Below are 16995 nucleotides of genomic sequence, written 5' to 3'. Positions count from 1 at the left end.
ATGCACAGCTGGCTGAGGCTTGCACTAGTGATGCCCAGCTGGGAGGAGGGTTACACTAGTGATGAGCAGTAGTTGGGGGAGGCTTGCACTAGTGATGCGCAGCTGAGGGAGGCTTGCACTAGCGATGCACAGCTGGGGAGGCTTGCACTAGAGATGCACAGCTGGGTGAGGCTTGCACTAGCGATGCACAGTTGGGGAGGCTTGCACTAGTGATGCGCAGCTGAAGGAGGCTTGCAGTAGTGATGCACAACTGGGGGAGGCTTGCACTAGTGATGCTCATCTGGGAGAGGCTTACACTAGTGATGCGCAGACGGGGGAGGCTTGCACTAGTGATGCGCAGCTGAGGGAGGATTGCACTAGTGATGCGCAGCTGAGCGAGGCTTGCACCAGTGATGCGCAGCTGGGGGAGGCTTGTACTAGTGATGCGGAGGGAGGTTAGCACTATTGATACACTGATGGGGAAGGCTTGCACTAGTGATGCGCAGCTGGGGGAGGCTTGCACTAGTGATGCGCAGCTGGGGGAGGCTTGCACTAGTGATGCGCAGCTGAGGAAGGCTTGCACTAGTGATGCGCAGCTGAGGGAGGCTTGCACTAGTGATGCGCAGCGAAGGGAGGTTAGCATTATTGATAGACTGATGGGGAAGGCTTACACTAGTGATGCACAACTGGGGGAGGCTTGCACTAGTGATGCGCATCTGGGAGAGGCCTACAATAGTGATGCGCAGATGGGGGAGGCTTGCACTAGTGATGCGCAGCTGAGAGAGGATTGCACTAGTGATGCGCAACGGAGGGAGGCTTGCACTAGTGATGCGCAGCTGAGCGAGGATTGCACTAGTGATGCGCAGCGGAGGAAGGCTAGCGCTATTGATACACCAATGGGGAAGGCTTGCACTAGTGATGCACAGCTGTGGGGGCTTGCACTAGTAAAGCACAGTTGGTGGGGCTCACACTTTGGAGACACATCGGGGAGGCTTGTATTAGGACTGTAAGTTGCTGTGTTTCGGAGTCAGTGGTAAGGGGATAGCAGACACCCAGGAGGAGCTTGCACAATGGAAGAATTCTCCAGTCTTTCATCAACTCCAATATCAATCTTTTTCTTGTTACTCGTTTGTTGTCAGGGGGTCAATGGTGTCCTGGAGAGTCCAACTGGCACCGGAAAGACGCTGTGCTTACTATGTGCCACCTTAGCCTGGCGCCAGCATTTTAAGGATAGCATCACTGCCCGTAAAATCCAAGAGCGCATGCATGGTGCAGAGATGTTTCCCGACCGACCAACTGCGGACTGGGGGAGCGGAGAGTCTGGTGGACAGAGTTCAGGTACAAGATGATTTCTGTGACAGAGTATGAGGGTAACAGAGGCCATCCATATTTTCTATGTGATAGACGTTTCCCACGTGTTCTGTGGCTCTTGCCATATAGATATTATTTGTTGCTCAAAAAAAGACCTTTCAAGAGTTTGAGCAAGTAAAACTGGCCACATTATGGAATAGTGTCTCCAGAGCAGATTTATAAACATTTTTGCTTTTTAATTTTTGTCTCTGTTTTCCTGAGATATTAGCTTGTAAAGTTTTGGTTATAATTTATGATAAGCCCAATGGGTGTGTACTTTTTCCCCCCTGTATAAGGTTGACCAATCATAAGCTGGAGGCGTCAACCAGGTGAAATAAAATACCACACCTCTTCCAGAAGGTCAGAAGAAAATTTCATCTCCTGTGATGTAACGACCATCAGCCCTGATCTCTGCAGTTACCATGTAGAGTATAGCGGAGCTGAGTGTGTTTACAAGCACCTCCAACTTTCATCTCAGAATAGTTAGTGTGGGAGCAGTGGATTATAGCAGTGCTGACCTGAACTCAGCTGTACTCCACATTCCCCCACACTGACTGCTGTGAGATGAAAGCTAAAAGTGTTAGTAATTACGCTCGGCTCCCTCCTATACTTCATAGTAACTGCAGAGAACCGGGCTGTCTGTCATTATATGTCACAGGAGAAGACATGTTCTTCTTATCTTCTGGGGGCATATTTCTTTTTACCAGAGTGACGTGTCATGCAAGGGAAAAAGTGAACACTCCCATGAAAGGAATCTCATTTATTAAGGTTAGTAGGAGCGGAGCTGCAATATAATGGGGTTAAAAGAGGTTGTTCCATGATAACAATAGGGCATATGGATGTCACTTATAAGCTAGAATGGAAAGCCGCTCTGTATGTATGGTGCTTGTTCTAGCAGACTGTATGGCCTCAGCACCAAGATCAGCTATTCGCTGGCAATGAGGGCGAGCAGTTTGTTGTACCAGTGGTGATATACTGTAAAGTTCTGAATCTTTCTAATAAAGTTTGTTTTAATTTCTTACCATGGCAATCCAAGATATCATATCTGAATTAGAGTTGGTAATAATCAATTTTCAGGACCTGCCCAAGGGCTACGTCAGTAATCTTTGGCCTCTAGATAGGAGCCCTGAGAACCGCCTATTATCTGACAGCATCCAAGACTTTTCGTTTGATTTGCCGGCGTGGAACGACATAATAGGTTGCATCCCGCCACAATGTTGGCATCACACCAGGCCAGATAATCAAAATAAGAGCCACGGATGCCGACAGGTAGGAAGTGGCACAGATTAGTGATGTGGCTACTGGACCAGTCTTGCAAATCAGTTTGCACTGACACTAGTCAGAACTCTTCTATGAAATCAGCCCTTTTAGTGAATGGAAAAGGCTCGTTAAGGGTCCATAGTGACTTGTAGTATTGCTGCTTCCAACAGGTGACACTATAGAGTTCAAGTCCTCTTCTTCTCTGAAGAGACAATTTGCATATGGAAACACCCAGTGACTCTGAACCCTTGTACACTCCTAAAACTTCTTAGAGAGGGTTTTTTCAATTCTACCCAATACTTTGTGAACTAAACAGCCTGGACTACTGACTGATGCATGCTAACCCTTCCCTGCCAAGCATGTAAGTTATACATTCTTGCCGGTAGGCTCATCAGTAGCCAAGGATGTATGTCCTGGCTACCCATGCCTAGATCACAGTTAGTGCTGAGATTCAGGGCTCGTTTTAAAGATCTAGTCACAATCGAGACTTCGATATCTTGGGTTAATGTCAGACCTGCATGTTTGTCAACAGTTCTCACTTCCATTTGTGATATATCAGTCTAGATCACAGCTAGAGTCATGATCTACGTCTTGTTTGAAAGCATGAACTCTTGAATGAAAGAGCCAATAAAAATGACCCCAGAGTCAGCGCTGACATACTGCAGGGAGAGGAGGAGAATCTGTGACATGGGATTCTCCTCCTCTCGCTGTAGAAGGACCACTTCACACATCCACTTAAAAGAAAAATGTTTGCGTGAGATTATCCGTGTGGCTTTCTGTGTGTACCATCCGTGTTCTGTCCGTGTACCACAAACCGTAATAAAATGCATTCAAGAATGTACTGATTTTTATGTGTTAAAGATGTGCAAAGATATTAGATATTCATCACGTATATACCATATTTTTCAGATTATATATAAGACGCACTCCAGCCCCCCCCACTAAATTTTGGGGAAAAAGTGGGTGCGTCTTTATAATGTAAATTGTAGCTCTGGGGTAGCTTTACAACTGCCATGGAGTGGGGTCCTATGGTCGCTGCTGCAGGAAGCTACCGGCGGATGCAGGAGTGGGGAATGGTACGGTAGGATTATGAAATCCTGGAGCCCCGCACTTTCCATATTCTTCAATGTGATGGACTCCGGGAAAATGGCCGCCGTATGTGGTGCATGCGCAGATTGAGTTCTCTGCACCCAAGATCTCGATTGAGCATGCGCCATCTCCGGCAGCCATTTTTCCAGAGTCCACCACATTAAGAAGTATAAAAAGTGTGGGGCTCCAGGCTTTCACAAAAACACCTTGTTTTACCAGCCTGGGGCCCACAGCATCTCCTGTCTGTACCAGTTTCCTGAAGCAGCGACCCTGCCACCTGGGACCCCGCTCCACAGCCACCGCCTCCCAGGTAAGCTACCATAAAAGCGGATTTTAACACGCACCACCATTGGGGTGCCTCTTATAATTTGCAAAATATGGTAATTTGTGCCTTGGATGTGTAGCTTGTTGTATATCTTTCCATTAACCTAATAATTGGAAAAAAATGACGTGGGGTCCCCCTCATTTTTCGTAACCAGCAAAGGTAAAGCAGACAGCTAAGAGCTGATATTATCAGGCTGAGAAGATCCATGGTGTTGGGCCCTTCTCAGTCTAAAAATATCAGCCTGCAGCAGCCCCAGAAGTGGAGCATCACATGAGTCACTCCAACTCTAGCTCTTCGCCTTGTATTGCCCATAGTCCTCCATATAGTATAATGACCCCCCCCACAGTCATCGAGATAGTATATTGCACTCCACACAGTCCTCCATAAAGTATATTGCACTCCACACAGTCCTCCATAAAGTATATTGCACTCCACACAGTCCTCCATAAAGTATATTGCACTCCACACAGTCCTCCATAAAGTATATTGCACTCCACACAGTCCTCCATAAAGTATATTGCACTCCACACAGTCCTCCATAAAGTATATTGCACTCCACACAGTCCTCCATAAAGTATATTGCACTCCACACAGTCCTCCATAAAGTATATTGCACTCCACACAGTCCTCCATAAAGTATATTGCACTCCACACAGTCCTCCATAAAGTATATTGCACTCCACACAGTCCTCCATATAGTATATTGCACTCCACACAGTCCTCCATATAGTAAAATGAACACCCCTATAGTCCTCCATATAGTATAGTGAACTCCCCATAGTACTCCGTACAGTATAATGCAGTCCCCAGAGTCATCCATACAGTATAATGCACTGTCAATAGTCATCCATATAGTATAATGCACTCCCCATAATACTTCATACAGTATTATGGCGACCACAATGAACTTACTGATACATATTTTTAAAATAACAACACTCATGTCTCTTCCTCGTTCCCCCGCTGTTCCTGTTTCTGCAGCGAGCGTTCTGAAGCAACACATATCTCAGTGTAGCGAGTGTCATGGGGGGTAATGGTGCTTGGGGTCGATGTCCGCTGTGAAGTGTCCAAAAGCACAGCTGACATCAAGTCCTGGTTCTAGTAATGGAGAGGTGTCTATCAGACACCCCATTACTAACCCAGAAATAAAAAGGAATCAAGCAAAAAAACCCCACTTAATCGAAATAAACACTACCCCACGCTTTCCCTTGATCACTACTTTATTAGATAAGAAAAAAATCCGATGCAGGTCCGATGTAGTTCAGCTAATCCAACGAAGTTGTACGAATCCGACGTACAAAGCTTATGGAGCCTTGTTCTGATGCTACATGGTCTTTGCAAACAACCACTTCTGGGTCACACAGCGCTGTGCAAAACCCTTTGACTGTGAAGAGCGGTAAAGTTACTAACATTGCCGGGTCTCATGCAGCGCTGCGTGTCCCGGAAGTGGTTGTTTGCAAAGCCCATATATTGTCGGAACAAGGCTGCATAGTCTCTACGGCAGGTTTGCTGGACTTTGATGGATTTGGTAGACTATGCCGGAGCAGTGTGCTATTTTTTTCTTCTTTTTAATAAAGTGGTGAATTGGGGAAAGAGTCAGGGAGTGTTTATTTCGATAGTGTTTCTTTATGTGTTTCTTTTTATTACAGAATAATGGTGTGTCTGATAGACTCCTCTCCATTACTAGCACCGGAGCTTGATATCCGCTGTGTTTTTGGACATTTCACAGATGACATCAACTCAAAGCACCATTACTCATATTGCCACAGCACCAGGGCATTGGGAATAGCCAAGACGAAGCGCCAGAATTGGAGCATCTCTTGTGATGTTCCACTTCTGGGACGGGCGCTGGCTGGTGTTTTTAGGCTGGGAAGGGCCCGATAACCAGAGACCTTCGCAGCCTGATGATATCGGCTCACAGCTGCCTGCTTTACCTTTGCTGTTACCAATAATCTAATAATGAAAAGCTAAGAAGAAAGAGGCATGTATAAGGTGGGGATCACCATTACAAAAGTCATATAAATGTAATAAATTTTTATTAGAAAATCTAGGCACACAACACTACAAGAAACTTTAAAAACACATAAAACAACCATAGAAATGGTAAGTACAAAGACCCATAATAGGGTCAAAAACCCTGGTTCAAACCACCCCTGTATATAATATTAAACCTCAATGTGATGCACTGAACATATAAATGACATGCAGTCCTGAAAGATATATTGAAATTAGCAAACCTATATTTGCACCTAGATAAAGGGCATATCCATTCAAGTGTGCTCAAACAACAATATGGCTAGAGCAGAAGTGGTGCGTAAGGCAGGTATAGATGTAAGCACCCTATATGAGGCAACAATCCTAAATATAGATATAGCAGCATAAGCAAGCCTATACTTACACCTAGGCTAAGAACATGTCCGTTCAGATATGCCCATACAACAAATGGCCAAAGCAAAGATAATGCATTCCTCTGCCCCTGAGGAAGCCAGATTTACTGGCGACACGCGTTGGGCGTTTTGTGCCCTGGCTCTCCACCCCCTTTGCTTGCCCCACAGCATTTCTTTGATGCCCGTTGCTCTATATAGGGCTCAGGCATCTTTATCTGCCTAATGCATTATCTTTGCTTTGGCCATTTGTTGTATGGGCATATCTGAACGGACATGTTCTTAGCCTAGGTGTAAGTATAGGCTTGCTTATGCTGCTATATCTATATTTAGGATTGTTGCCTCATATAGGGTGCTTACATCTATACCTGCCTTACGCACCACTTCTGCTCTAGCCATATTGTTGTTTGAGCACACTTGAATGGATATGCCCTTTATCTAGGTGCAAATATAGGTTTGCTAATTTCAATATATCTTTCAGGACTGCATGTCATTTATATGTTCAGTGCATCACATTGAGGTTTAATATTATATACAGGGGTGGTTTGAACCAGGGTTTTTGACCCTATTATGGGTCTTTGTACTTACCATTTCTATGGTTGTTTTATGTGTTTTTAAAGTTTCTTGTAGTGTTGTGTGCCTAGATTTTCTAATAAAAATTTATTACATTTATATGACTTTTGTAATGGTGATCCCCACCTTATACATGCCTCTTTCTTCTTAGCTTTTCATTTATATGTACTTTGGGCATGTGATGGGTGATCCCTTGTAGTGGTGCCCGCCAGTCTCTACTTGTGCAATAATCTAATAATCCAATAATCTATCTCATATCTATCTATCTATTATCTTTGCACATCTTTAACACATAAAAATCAGTAATTTATTGAATGCATTTTAATTCCGGTACGTGTCACACAGATGGCACAAGGATGTCATTCATGTGCTGTAGGAATTTACACGGAAGATCAGCATAGGTGTTAATAGGTACCTATGAAAACGGATTCCACACATACAGGAGCCACGGACATAAAGGGGTCTAACACAGCATTTTAACAAAAAGTACAAAAACAAGCGGCTGTGGAACCATAGGCGGCCACAGTACTTGAAACATAATGGAACGCACAGCCATATTAACAACCTACTAATATATGGTAGATGAACAAAAAGGAGGCACATATTGCCGGGTTACACATATACTTCTTTTGATTTTACAGCATACTACAGCGATATCCCCAAGATCATTTACGCATCCAGGACCCATTCTCAGCTGGCTCAGGTCATAAGTGAACTGAAGCAGACAAAGTACAGGTAATTTGTGGGACACTGTGCAGAAAGGGAGGAGATGATGACCACAATGGTTCATAACTTCAGTCCTTGCTACAGAAGTCATGGAATCACCATGGAGCACCATGGAATCACTTCGGCATTTCAGAGAAAATCATCTTTAAAGGTCCGGCCAGGGACCATAGCTGGGGAGAAGCCTACTCCAGCATTCCCCCCGGCTAACTTCTCAGCACTGGTCTAAGTGATGGATAGGTCCGTCCCTATGTACACAAGAGGGAAAGACCTGTGAATCACGTGCAGCGGTTCTGGATATTTAAAGTTAACTTTCAATGAAAAAATGGCACATTTCAGATAAAAAAATATACCTGTCTGCAGTCGTGCAGCCAGCGTATTGTCAGCATACATCAAGTGACAGCATGAGAAATTGTGTGCAATGATCTCCCTCTAGTGGTGGCTGCAGTCATACATACATTTTATCATGTACTTTCATGGCTGTGTGAAGGTAAGGAGGTAATTTGGCACTCTATACCATCATACATAATGTATAGATCCCTTAATAACTTTTTCCTTTTTTTTTTGGAAAGCCGCATTAATTTTTTTTTTCAGGCCTAAAGTCAGCGTCCTAGGCTCACGGGAGCAGTTGTGTATTCACCCGGATGTGAAGAAGCAGGAGAATAACCATGTTAAGGTATAAATATTGAGTATCTATCACAGTTTTCACTGTTTTCATCCAGAATAAAATGTCTTGTACTGTGTTGTTGTTTTTTTCAGGTCCATATGTGTCGCTCTAAGGTGTCTACCCGCTCCTGTCACTACTATAATAATGTGGAGGGTAAGTGCTAGAGGATGCTGTTAAGAAATTGTGTCCATTATGACCAGTTAATTAGGCATCAGAAAGAACCAGGTGATAAAAATGTCTTGTGTTGCCAAGTCTTTCTGCCTTGCACATGCTTCCGAATACCAGGTCGTACCCCTATGAGGCGATAGCCCCCACATATTGTGAAGCAGAGGTCTCCATCCTTTGTCTCCCCTTTTCAAAAAGGATGTCTACCAACATGTCACACACATGTACTTAGTGCTGTAGTTTTTGCAACTTCAAGGAGTCCCTCTGCGTTTTGGAGTTCCTCTATAATAATGCAACATCCTTCATCTTAGAAATGGAAAGTAGTGTTCACTGAGACAGCAAGGCAAACTGTTACATGATAAAAAATTGTTTTCCCTAGAAAAGAGCACGGAGAGGGATCTCACCACTCCTATACTGGACATCGAGGACCTGGTGAAGAGCGGCACCAAGCACAGGTACTTCCGGAGTCCTCTTTGACTAAACCTTTGCAACAACTGGACAACCCCTGTTCGTATGTCTTATTATAAAGATTATGGAGAAGAGTCCTGTCCTTGTAGATGCACTGCAGCTTGCAGATCTTGCTCTAATGGATTTAGTGTGCTGCAGCGGACATGTGCGACCTCACGAATGTCCTACTGCAGAGTTCAGTGATGTTGATATGGAGTTTCAGTTATCCCTGTACTTTTAGGCCATGTGCACACGTTCAGGATTTTTAGCGTTTTTTTCGCGTTTTTTCGCTATAAAAACGTGATAAAAACGCGAAAAAACGCTTACATATGCCTCCTATTATTTACAGTGTATTCCGCATTTTTTGTGCAAATGTTGCGATTTTTTTCCGCGAAAAAATCGCATCGCGGGAAAAAAAAGCAACATGTTCATTAAAAATGCGGAATTGCGAGGATTCCGCACACCTAGGAGTCCATTGATCTGCTTACTTCCCGCACGGGGCTGTGCACACCATGCGGGAAGTAAGCAGATTATGTGCGGTTGGTACCCAGGGTGGAGGAGAGGAGACTCTCCTCCACGCACTGGGCACCATATAATTGGTAAAAAAAAAAAAGAATTAAAATAAAAAATAGTCCTATACTCACCCTCGATGTCTTCCCGCCTCACCGCTGCATGCTGCCGCTTCGGTTCCTATAGCTGCTTTGCGGTGAAGGACCTGCCGATGACGTCACTGTCTAGTGATTGGTCGTGAGCGGTCATGTGACCGCTCACATGACCGCGACGTCATGGAAGGTCCTGCGCGCACACACCAGCTATAGGAAGAGGAACGGACGCCGCTGATGAGATGTCTGGGTGAGTATAACCATTTTTTTTATTTTTTTTAAATTATTTTTAAACATTCTATCTTTTACTATAGATGCTGCATAAGCTGCATCTATAGTAAAAAGTTGGTCACACTTGTCAAACAGTATGTTTGACAAGTGTGACCAACCTGTCAGTCAGTTTTCCAAGTGATGCTACAGATCGCTTGGAAAACTTTAGCATTCTGCAAGCTAATTACGCTTGCAGAATGCTAAAAAAACCGCGAAAAAAACGGGGAAAAAAAAATGCGGATTTCTTGCAGAAAATTTCCGGTTTTCTTCAGGAAATTTCTGCAAGAAATCCGGACGTGTGCACATACCCTTAGGCAACAGGATCTCCCTTGATAGATAATGTGATAAATAGGTAACCAACAAATCCCTTTATTTAAACACATGATGTTGTCCTTACCCTAAAAATAAGTAATTGCACATATTGTCTCCCTTGTGTTTAAGTTTATGCCCACTGCCTGTTGTCAAGTGTAATCTGTGTCTGGTATCAGAGTCATTGAGGCAGATTACTGGTAGTGGTGTGGTTTTAAGGCCCCGTCTCACATAGCGAGATCGCTAGCGAGATCGCTGCTGAGTCACAAGTTTTGTGACGCAACAGCGACCTCAGTAGCGATCTCGCTATGTGTGACACGTACCAGCGATCAGGCCCCTGCTGCGAGATCGCTGGTCGTGTCAGAATGGCCTGGACCTTTTTTTGGTCGTTGAGGTCCCGCTGACATCGCTGAATCGGTGTGTGTGACACCGATCCAGCGATGTCTTCACTGGTAACCAGGGTAAACATCGGGTTACTAAGCGCAGGGCCGCGCTTAGTAACCCGATGTTTACCCTGGTTACCAGCGTAAATGTAAAAAAACCCAAACAGTACATACTCACCATCTGTTGCCCGTCAGGTCCCTTGCCGTCTGCTTCCTGCTCTGACTGCTGCCGTAAAGTGAGAGCACAGCAGTGACGTCACCGCTGCGCTCTGCTCTCACTGTACGGCGGCTCAGTCAGAGCAGGAAGCAGACGCCAAGGGACCTGACGGGCAACAGATGGTGAGTATGTAGTGTTTGTTTTTTTTTACATTTACGCTGGTAACCAGGGTAAACATCGGGTTACTAAGCGCGGCCCTGCGCTTAGTAACCCGATGTTTACCCTGGTTACCCGGTTGCTGCAGGGGGACTTCGGCATCGTTGAAGACAGTTTCAACGATGCCGAAGTCGTTCCCCTGATCGTTGGTCGCTGGAGAGAGCTGTCTGTGTGACAGCTCCCCAGCGACCACACAGCGACGCTGCAGCGATCAGCATCGTTGTCTGTATCGCTGCAGCGTCGCTGTGTGAGACGGGGCCTTTAGTCTCTGATCCTTTTTTTTTTTGTCTGCCACATTACATAACAAACAGACCGTCTTTTAAAGGGGTTGTCTGGGCGAAATCATAATTTTACCAGTGGCTTGGTATATTAAAAATAGTAAAAGAAACTCAATGGGGATTCAGCACAGGCCACTCTGTGTTTACGTTGGAAGAAGGTTGTCAGCCTACAAAGCAGGGCTGTGGAGTCGGTAAGCCAAATCTCCTCCAACTCCTCAATTTACATGACTCCGAATCCACCAAAATGAGCTCCGACTCAGACTCCACAGCCCTGACAGGTCTGTGGAGTCGGTAAGCCAAACCTCTGACTTTTCAATTTCCATGACTCCGACTCCACCAAAATGGGCTTCAATTCCACGACTCCGACTCCACAGCCCTGCTACAAAGTGGCTCTAGCTGTGATTAGCTGCCTTGGTCTGGTGGCTTCAGCAGCACATCCTCGCTGATATCCATGATGATGTGCGACTGAAGTCGCTTTTCTTCAGCAGCCAATCATAGGTCCCAGTGGTCCTGCTGCCATATTGAATGATGACGTCTTCCTTCCAGTGTAAATGGAGACCACGGAACGGCCCGCACTTGATCCCGGTAAGTGCCAATAGATGAGTATAGCTTAGTTTTTTGTTTATTTTTGTTTTAATACACCCAACAAAAATATTTTATCAGACATCCCCTTTAATTCAGTGCAGGCAAGTTGTTAAACAATTGCGGGAGCAGAGCATGCCGGTAGTTCAGGGAAAGGAAGTTGCAGTACTTAATGCTATAGGAGGCTCAAAAAGTCAAGATGATAAATTCTAGAGCATGAGTTTTGGGGCAGCTTCTCAACATAGGAGACTGGTATATTCACCTAAAGCAATTTTAACTGCACGAGGAGAGGAAAGCCATGCTTTCTGCCAGATTTTGTGTTAAAGGACCGTATGATTTCAGAATCCAAACCAGCTAGTTGTTATGCATTTTTTCTTTTGAGGAGGATTTTCCAATTTGGTCAGCTCTTTGACGTTCACAGTATACAGTGTATTATGTTCTAAGTGTCAATCTTTGTGCAGGGCCTGCCCCTACTACCTCTCCAGGAATCTGAAACAGCAAGCGGACATCATATTCATGCCCTATAATTATCTCCTGGACTCCAAGGTATTAGTATTTTCCCTTCTCTTACCTCTGCTTCCAGTACCTGCATGTGCTGTATACTGCATTAGAAGAGATCCATAACTCCTGCACTGTCCTTTAGATCATGAAGCAGGGTGGATTTTTCTTAGAGGATCGTTTTGGTTTCACCCAGACATCATAAACGACATCATGAGTGTTATAATATGATTTGATTTGGACAATGAGCTGCAGACACTAGTAAAGTTTGGGGCCTGAGCACTCGTGGCAGATTTTTTGCATTTTTTGTCGCAGTTTTTTATTCAGTGCAGATTTGTCACAAAACCTGAAAGGTTCCTGATTCCAGCAAAGGGATAGAGAATCCTGAAGTCTCATACACACATTGCTCATTTTTTCCTTGCAGATTTAAGTTTGCATCATGTCAATTCTTTAAGCATTTTTGCTGCAGATTTCACTCATACTAATGAGTGGGGAAAAAGCAACACCAAAAAAACCGCATGTAAAAAATGCAGCAAAAACATGCCTATTACGCAGTATTTTTCCTGCTAAGATATGCAGAAATATCTGCACCCAATACGCAAGGCGTACACATTTTTTGGGTTATGTGCACACATTAAATATTTGGTGCAGAAATTTCTGCATCTCTTGGCAGGAAATTCGCCGTGTAAGTTGGACATTTTTTTTACGTGTTTTTTTTTTTTTTACACGTGTTTTGAAATTTCTGGATTCTCATTCACTTTGTTGACATCAGGAAACCTTTCAGGTTTTGTGACAAATCTGCAACGTGTGCCTAGGCCCTTATACAGTAAAATTTCATCAATCTGGCGCCAATGGGCCTCAGCAGGTGCTAGACTATCCTATTTCCTGGTTTATCATAAAATATGCTCCCTTAGGAAATCTATTATCACTTTCAAGGGAATAAATTGGGATTAAAAATATTCTTGAACCTTTTCATGATCCTTGCTTGCTGTCTGTGAATGAGCACATTCCTGTTTACTTCCAGAGGCTAAGCTCCTGTATACAGTGTATCCAGAGCTGAAGGTTTGCTACAATGGCCGTGCCGTGCACATCTACTTCTGAGAAATGCTTTTTAAGTCTCATTTAAAAAGTGAAATAAAACACCCGATTCTTGTTTTCCAGAGTCGTAAGGCACACAACATTGATCTGAAGGGAACGGTTGTAATATTTGATGAGGCGCACAATGTGGTACGTACTGAGCATCAGTCTTGTGCCATAAGGGTCTCGATGAGTTATTTTGCCCATGACTCATGTGGTCTCCTTCACCCCCAGGAGAGGATGTGTGAGGAGTCTGCTTCTTTTGACCTGACTCCGTATGACTTGGCTTCTGGGATCGATGCTTTGGATCTGGTGATCAAGGATCTGACAGACAACCTGGAGCAGAAACATATAAGTGCAGAGTTCAACATGGAGGCGCCCAGTTCAGGTGACTGACTGTATGAAGAGCAGACAACGGACGTTTTCTGTATGCCTTGGCTCTGTCCAAGATTTTTGTTTCATATAGTGGTATTGTAGCCTCTACTAAATATTCACTTACCTTCCTCTAATCCATCATCATAGGACCTGATGAGATCTGGATTAAAGGATAGCCATAGAAAAATAAAGGCAATAACATTTTATGGATAGGGAGACTCAGTGGTTGTCTCTAGTGATGGGTGAACCCAAATGGTAAAGTTCGGGGGCCGTATTGGACACCTAGTGTCCGTTCACGGACCCCGAACACGGACTTCCCTGAAGTCCATGTTACTGTTGGGGCGCAGAAGCCTGAATAAAGCTTGTTGAAGCCAATCAACAAACTTTTCCAGTGGCATGGCTGTGATTGAATGGAGCAGTATGTTACAAAAAAACATAAATAATAATAATAAAAAAAGACGTGGGGTCCCCTGTATTTTTGATAACATGCGCAGATAAAGCAGCCTGCTGCAGGCTGCAATCTTCAGCTGTCTGCTTTATCTTGCCTGGTTTACATAAAGATTTACATACATAAATGATTATTTTTGATAACTAGCCAAGATAAAGCAGACTGATGGGGGCTGGTGTTTTCAGGCTGGCAAGGTCCATGAATATTTGGCCCTCCCCAGCCTAAAAATAGCAGCCTGCAGCCGCTGCAGAAATACTGTCACACCATAAGCAGACCACATTATTACTTTCACAAAGTGATCAAATAATATCACATACAAGTGACAAATACCGCCACTTCATGGCCAAATCACACATTACCACCACATAGTGGGATCACTAGTGACATTATACACAGGAGCTCTGTATATAGTGAAAGTGTATAGATAATACACTGACTCACCGGTGACGTCCCTAGTTGAAGTCGTTCATCTTCGCTTTTCTTTTTCATCCAGAGCACACCACCATCACTTCTTCCAGCCAGGACTCGTCTCTGCATAAAATAACACACAATTATATAGAGCACCACTTTAAGCGCACTTTCCCCAGTTTCTCCTCCACTTGTATACTACACAGCTGAATGCAAACATGCACCCACGATTAATATATAATTAGTTATTATGCAACCCATTATTCCAAATATAAATTGTAATCCACCACTGTACTCCCACAAACCATAAATATCCACTTTCTCCACCCAAGAAATATATAAATTAATTAGCATCTGTACTCTGTCCCCCAATTCTGTAACAGTCACACTCATGCATCCTCAGCGCCACCCACTCTGCACGAGGAATGGCGTAAAAAATAAATAAAAACAATTCTTCACCTGCTGTTGATTTATTCATTTTGCCTCCCAAAGATCCCAGCAATGCTCAGCTCACATTTATCCTGTTCTCCACGCTGAGAGCTTACATCGGGGTCTCCTTAAATAAATCTCTGAAATGCATGATTCAGACCGAACCCCCAGTGGAAGATTTCCTACAATGGGCAGATGGAGGCACTGTGGATACTGTCTGGCCTATGATCTCTTGGTGTCCATATTTTTCAAGCTTGCGTAAAAGCACAGTCGACCATCGTTTTATGCACTTTTAAAAATAAAGACAACGCTGAGCAGAGGCCACGCGGTGTCCAGAGTAACTCTGCTGCCTCACTATAGTGAATGGATCCCTCGGGTTTCATCTGAATCACGTCATTCGGAGATTTAGATGACAACCCCAATGTAAGTGCTCAGCGTAGAGTGCAGGATAAATGTGACCCCAAACTTTATGTAAAATGTTCCAATTAAAAACTTCAGCTGAATCCACAAAAAAGCAAGTTCTCACTCGGGTCCATATTCTGTCAATGGTAATATAGGGGGCCTCCATGTTACAGGTAGTACAAAGAAAAGCATAATGGCTCGTCGCTCCCCAAAATAAATCCATCAAATTCTGCTCTTCCAAGTCCAAATGCTCCCTCCCTTCTGAGCCCCAGTGTGCCTGGGCATCCACATGTTTGGCATCTCTCTAGAGATGGGAGCCCACTTAATTTACGGGGTCCATGTCTCCAGAAACATGAGCTGGGAACTACAGTGTTCTGGTCACTATAACGTACGGGCAGTACAATAGCAGATTTGCAATTCACTCAGTAACATTCACTGCTGCTTGTTTCTGGCAAACACCCATGGAGTCAAAATCGTCACTACACCTATAGATAAATTCCCAGAGGGGTGAAATTTCCAAAATGCTGTCCTTTCTGTTTCTGTTCTTCTAGCACTTAGGTGCTCTGAATATGCAGTCTGCAAACTATTGATAATTATCAATAATTATTATTATTATCGATAATTTGTTCTCCAAGAGTCAAGTAGTGCTCCTTCCCTCCCGAGTCTCGCCGTGTGGCTAAGCAGTGCCATTTTTACTCATTTTCCCTGTGAAAATGTAATATTTGGTACTGAAAGTTAATTTTAGTGGCAAAAATATTATATTTTTTCCTTCTGTGCCAAATGTTATACCATTTTGTGACACATCTATGGTGTGAATATGATCCCTGCACTCTTTGATGAATTCATTGAGATGTGTAGATTGTAAAATGGGGTGACTTATTTGTGGGTGTTCTGCTATTCTGGGGCTCTGCTAATGTGACATGACACCCGCAAACCATTCCAGCAAAATCTGCAGTCCAATGTTACATGCCTTCTGTTCTGAGCTTTGCACAGGTGCTTCAAAAGTAGTTTTCGGCCACATATGGAGTAAAGGCGCACTCTCAGAAATTGCGTAACAAATGTAACAAACTGTACCCTTCATTTTCTCTTATAACCCCTTGTGAAAATTGAAAACTTGAAGCCAAAGCAACATTTTAGTGAAAAAATTGTAATTTTGCATAGACTAAGCCCGATGTTATACAATTCTGTGAATTGTCTGAGGATTAAAAATTATTATTATTTTCTCATCTTTCAAGATACATCGGGGGCTTATCTACAGCATTCCAGAATGCTGTAGATAAGCCCCTGATGCCGGTGGGCTTAGCTCACCTTCGATCTTGGGGGTGACAGGTTCCCTTTAAATATGACATGGCGTCCATAATCTATTCCAGCCAAAATTGCGCTCCAGAATTCAATTGGTGCTCTTTCCCTGCCGAGTCCTGCAATGCGCCCATACAGTAGTTTTCCACTACATATGGGGTATCGGCGTACCCAGGAAAAATTGCACAACAAATTGTACAATACATTTTCTCCTGTTAACCTTGTGAAAATGAAATATTTTGGACTAAAATACACTGCTCAAAAAAATTAAGGGAACACTAAAATCCCACATCCTAGATA

At 43.8% G+C, this 16995-nt stretch overlaps 1 protein-coding gene across 3 annotated transcripts in view; it reads left to right on the top strand.

Annotated features, from left to right (window-relative positions):
• Nucleotides 1–16995, top strand: part of RTEL1 (regulator of telomere elongation helicase 1) — a 147676-nt gene that overhangs the window by 3053 nt on the left and 127628 nt on the right. For all 3 annotated transcript variants that reach the window (XM_077253002.1, XM_077253003.1, XM_077253004.1), the window contains exons 2-9: nt 1119–1317; nt 7602–7695; nt 8278–8359; nt 8443–8503; nt 8895–8970; nt 12221–12305; nt 13419–13484; nt 13569–13722. In XM_077253002.1, the coding sequence (XP_077109117.1) occupies nt 1119–1317; nt 7602–7695; nt 8278–8359; nt 8443–8503; nt 8895–8970; nt 12221–12305; nt 13419–13484; nt 13569–13722 (817 nt within the window). The remainder of the gene's footprint in view (nt 1–1118; nt 1318–7601; nt 7696–8277; nt 8360–8442; nt 8504–8894; nt 8971–12220; nt 12306–13418; nt 13485–13568; nt 13723–16995) is intronic.

The sequence above is a fragment of the Ranitomeya variabilis genome, chromosome 4 (assembly GCF_051348905.1).
Source record: "Ranitomeya variabilis isolate aRanVar5 chromosome 4, aRanVar5.hap1, whole genome shotgun sequence".
Lineage (NCBI taxonomy): Eukaryota > Metazoa > Chordata > Amphibia > Anura > Dendrobatidae > Ranitomeya > Ranitomeya variabilis.
The sequence above is the reverse complement of the archived record's forward strand: the minus strand, read 5'-3'. Positions and strand labels throughout refer to the sequence as shown.